Here is a 5,104-nt window from a genome sequence, read left to right as displayed (position 1 = left end):
TCAGTAACTCATCAGTTGTTTCCTTGTTGTCTCCTCAGACTGAGTGGCTGTAATCTGTCAGAGAGAAGCTGTGAAGCTCTGTCCTCAGTGCTCAGCTCACCGTCCTCCAGTCTGACAGAGCTGGACCTGACTAACAACGACCTGCAGAATTCAGGAGTGAGGAGTCTTTCTGCTGGACTGAAGAGTCGACACTGCAGACTGGAAACTCTCAGGTCAGGATTCATCAACCTGTTCAACAAATAGTTGGGTAAAATCTAGGTTAACACCATAGCTCGGTCCGGATCCGGACCGAGTGATGGTTCTGTCCGGACCTGTGACCAATCTCTGATAAATTCACGAGAATAGATTTTCATGGAGCATTTTTTCCAACAGTCGCAGCAATAGAGAGCGGGCACTGCTACTCCAGTTAATCCAGCGATAGCTCCACTCAGACGAGCCAATCAAATCGTTTGGTTTCCCTGCACGATCAGCACACCGGCACAGCTCGCTGCTGATGCCACTTTGTACTTGCCCATACAGCAGAGCAGAGAGGAAGAGACAGTGATGACAGTGTGTCTTGCTCCAACAGAAGGAAGGTTGATGAGGAAAAACGCTGCTTTGAAGATGAGTGGACGGAGAAATGTACATTCATTCTTCTGTCAGGCAGTTCACAACCAGTGGCCTCATGTGCTCTGAAAACGTGGCATTAATTAAAAGTAGCAACGTGAAGCACATTACAAAACAAAGCACAGCTCTTTCAGCAAAGTTATTCCCTGAAGTCCGAGCTGAGGGCATGCACAATAACCGAGTTGCAGGCCCTGCATGACAGATCTATCTGACTCATCACCGCATTTACAGCCCAGCAACATGCAAACGAAACCTTTTATTAATTGTTTTCTGAGGATGTTGACTTTTTTACTTAAAGTGGAGGCCTTCATTTGCTTTAGGCTGGAACCTGTTAAATTTAAGAGATAAAAGAGTTATTTTGCTCTGTTTGCACTTTTTAAAATGTATTTATTGTGAGGTTTTTGTTTTCTCTAATCTGAAATAAAGGCCTTATTTTTTTTTGTGTGGAACTACTTGTACTTCTTGTAACTGTGCACTCATTTAAACATATCCTGCACGGAAAATTGACAATAAGTACTGCTGAAACCATGAAAATGTGGCCATAAGGGAAGGCTATAAGGCACACACTGGACTTCGGTTCGGACCTTTTACTTGAAGGAAATTTTCATAACTGGACCTCAGTGACTTTTAATTGACTACCCCTGCTGTAGTGTACTGTTTTTGTTGACATGATTTTCAAGCCAGTCAAGGCCTTTCTCCTTGGCATATTTTTTCTACAATTTTCATCTGATTTTTTTTTAGACATTTGAATTTCAAATATGTGTTTATCCAAATGTTGCCTTATGATGATATTTTCTGAGATCTCAGGACTGACCAGGAGGGTGAAAGCATTCAGTCATCTCAGCAGATAACAGCTCAGCTCCGCAGATGACTGTCATCAATGTCTGTAAGGGAAGAACTCAGATTTCAGCTGGATCTGATGTCTCCATAGTGTGCTGTGTAGTATGTCATTGTCTTTGGAATGAAAAGTTTGGTCTCAGAGATTCAACATTATTTTAATTGCTGTCATTAGTTTGTCTGAATGTAAAGTAAATATTTATCAACATATCTCCACATTTCCATGAAGATAACTTCAGTAGAGAAATGAGAATTACCAGAAGAAGTGTGGATTCTTTTGACTTCATTCTATTGTCAGGCCATTTTTTCCCCAAGAAGGAGTCTCTTCATGGGTCTTTGAGTTGAGATTATTTTGTCACAGTGCGGTTTTTATGTAATCACCAGAGCTGATTTAGTATTAGCTCTGATTTAGTGCTGCTGGGCCAATTTGAAAATCTACCGTACTGTAGCCCCTTGTCCTGGGTTTGGAGTGTAAGACTCACTGTATTGTGCAATGCCTTTTCTATGTTTGTATGTTAAAATCAGAACCACTCCTGATGTCACTTTTATTTATCTGCCATGTGTTGTTTTGTGTCTGCAGGCTTTCAGGCTGTCTGATCACAAAAGATGGCTGTGGTTCTCTGGCTTCAGCTCTGCGCCAAAACCCCTCCAATCTGAGAGAGCTGGACCTGAGCTACAACCCCTTAAGTCAGAGAGAGCAGGACGTGTTCCACTATGCCTTAAGATTGAGACACCGGGATTTGTTCTTCTGCCACCACTTCTTACATCAGAGAGAGCTGGACTTGAGCAACGACCATCCAGGAGACTCAGGAGTGACGCTGTTGTCTGCTGTGCTGGAGGATTCACACTGCAGACTAGAGATGCTCAGGTAGGGAGAGGCCTGTCGATTGATGCCTGTCGTGGACAGTTAGACATCGTGGAAAACTATTTCATTTGCTTAGATAGCAAGAGCGAAATACAAACTTAGTATTGATCTCCTGGTGCTCTTTAATTCCAGCTCATTGCGGGCAGGTGAAAGATGAGATAAGATAGAACTTTATTAATCCTGAATATTGTTTAGAAAAAACAAAACGACATAACATAACATATGCAGTGCCTAAAAACTGTATTTTTTATTTCGTGGGTTATATCTGTCTAATATTCGTATTTGTTTGATAATCTGGAGCAACTGAAATGTGACAAATATTTAACAAACAAAGACATCAGGAAGAGGGCCAGTGCTGTTTTTTTTAGAGCACTGTAAGTATTTTCTGTTTTTTTCTCTCTGCTATGACAGTAAACTGAAATATCTGTCGAGAGATGTGTCCAAATGCTTTGCAGGATGTGTAGAAGATCTTCTTGTCATTTCTTAAACAGTCTCCTGGTGATTTGCACCACAAAGACCAACAAACTGTGGAGTCATTTTTATTACCGCTGAGACACTGCGGTCCTGCCTGTATCACACCACTCAGTCACTTCTCATAGTCACTGAAGTGTTTAAGATAATGAAACATGCTGAAGTGAAGAGATGAAAACCCCCACATCATATCATCTGGTTGGTCCAAAGTTTACTTACATGCTTGAGTTCAGTCAGTTCATCTGACCCCCTTTTGTTCTTTCAGAGTGGAGCCTCGTGGTCGCAGATGGATGATACCAGGTCTGAAGAAGTGTAAGTGTGTTTTAAATTTGATGCATGAAAACAAAGCAGCACACGTTCAACTATCTTCACTAAATGATCAGATGATTAACTCGTAGCTGTCTTGTTCTCCCTTAGATGCATGTGAACTCACACTGGACACAAACACAGTGAACACAAACCTCAAACTGTCCAACAACAACAGGACGGTGACAGAAGTGAAAGAGAATCAGTTGTATCCTGATCATCCAGACAGATTTGACCACTGGCCTCAGCTGCTGTGTCATGATGGTCTGACTGGTCGCTGCTACTGGGAGGTCGAGTGGGAAGGAGGGGTTCATATTGCAGTGACCTACAGAGGACTGAAAAGAAAAGGACGCAGCGCTGAGTCCATGTTGGGAGGGACCAGTCATTCCTGGAGTCTGTACTGCTGTGATAAATACTACTCTGTCTGGCACAATAACGGAGGGACGGTCATCTCGTCCTCCTCAGTCTCTCACAGAGTCGCAGTGTATGTGGACGTTCCTGCTGGAACTTTGTCCTTCTACAGTGTCTCCTGGGGTTCTCTGATCCACCTCCACACCTTCAACACCACATTCACTGAGCCCTGTATCCTGGGTTCAGACTCTGGTCTGGTTCTTCAGTGTCTCTGTGTTCAGAAGAAGATTCAGTCGATGACTTCATGATGATCAAGTTCCTTGGATTCTGATTGAGTGACTGTTAAGCTACCAAGTGTAACACCAGCATGGTTTGCGCAACAAATAGCTTGTGTGACAGCCCCACCTAGTATGGTAGTTGAGCACATTGGCTTTCTGTGTTGTGCTCTGCTTCCTCAGGTCCCTGGACTGCTGGAGACTGTGTGGGCGGTCCTACCTGCTTGGTGCACTTGGACCCAGCGCTCCCAGGCTACAAAAGGACCAACCCCTCAGCTCCTGCTCTCTCTCCTCCTCATGCTTGTGTCTTGGGTTGGTGTTGTAATGTAAAATACTACATCTGCATGAAGAATGTCAAAGCAAGTTTCCTTAAGTTTCATTAAAGGTGAGTGGAAAGGTTACAGGCCCGATGGGAGGAAATGTGTTTTCATAACATATTTAAGTGAGAGACTAGTGACCGTACAGAAAGAAAGAAGAAGTTGTTCATGTCAAGAGGATTATAGGAAACATAACCTTGTTGCATCCAATGTGTTTAGACTTTTGATGCCTGATCCAATGTGTTTAGTCTTCTAATATCTGTGAATGAGTGCACCCTGTACCCCCAGCTGTTGATTATCAAGCACAAGATTGTTTTACTACCATTGCAGCAAAGGCCACGCCTGTACATGTATAAGAATACCACACTGCCTGCACTCATGTGTACTCTCCTGCAGACTGCTTGCATTCTGTCTGACCTGTACCTTGAAAGCTTTGAATAAAACAAGACAAAGACAACTCAGATTTATTATTAAGATCATAGAAAGTTTCCACAACAGACAACACCTCGCACCACATCGTATCCAGGCATCCGCACCTACACTGCTGATATCGCTGACGTACACATCTCACTTGGAAAGTATTAATTTAACCAGTTAATCAAAGCTTACGTTTAAATCTGGCAATACCTGTATCGTCTCCTTTCTTTTTGCCATAGCCTATTTGCCGGGTTACAACACTTGTAAAGTGAGCTATATATATATATATATTATTTCCAGGAGTCCAATATTCATTGAAGCTCTCCTCCACCTGACATGGTTTTGTAAATCACCAAAGTAACAGCTGGAGATCAACAGATGTGTTAGTGGACGTCCATATGGCTGTAAATACGTTGCGGTTTATTTACCGGAAAACTATTACACACACAATTACCGTAGAAAGTAAATTACAAATAAATACATATAATAATGTAATAATAAATAATGTACATCCAGCTAATGATATTTAGTGCCCACCTGATTCTTCAGAAGCTGTAAATACAGAATGCAAATCTATCATGGTTTTAGGAAGAGGAATAATGTGATATTACTACCAGATTGAAGTGGGGCATCAAACCTCTGTTGTCCACTTTTTTTTT

General features: G+C 42.2%; 1 protein-coding gene across 1 annotated transcript in view; it reads left to right on the top strand.

Annotated features, from left to right (window-relative positions):
• LOC103358188 (stonustoxin subunit beta-like) overlaps window positions 1-4,112 on the top strand; it is a 15,159-nt gene extending 11,047 nt beyond the window's left edge. Inside the window, exons 3-6 of the mRNA XM_008283061.1 lie at window positions 34-212; window positions 2,024-2,311; window positions 3,045-3,091; window positions 3,197-4,112. Of these exons, the coding sequence (XP_008281283.1) occupies window positions 2,304-2,311; window positions 3,045-3,091; window positions 3,197-3,744 (603 nt within the window). The 5' untranslated portion in view covers window positions 34-212; window positions 2,024-2,303 and the 3' untranslated portion in view covers window positions 3,745-4,112. The remainder of the gene's footprint in view (window positions 1-33; window positions 213-2,023; window positions 2,312-3,044; window positions 3,092-3,196) is intronic.
• Window positions 4,113-5,104: the final 992 nt, after the last annotated feature.

Source organism: Stegastes partitus, unplaced genomic scaffold (genome assembly GCF_000690725.1).
Source record: "Stegastes partitus isolate 25-593 unplaced genomic scaffold, Stegastes_partitus-1.0.2 Scaffold296, whole genome shotgun sequence".
NCBI lineage: Eukaryota > Metazoa > Chordata > Actinopteri > Pomacentridae > Stegastes > Stegastes partitus.
This window is presented reverse-complemented; position numbering and strand designations above follow the sequence as displayed.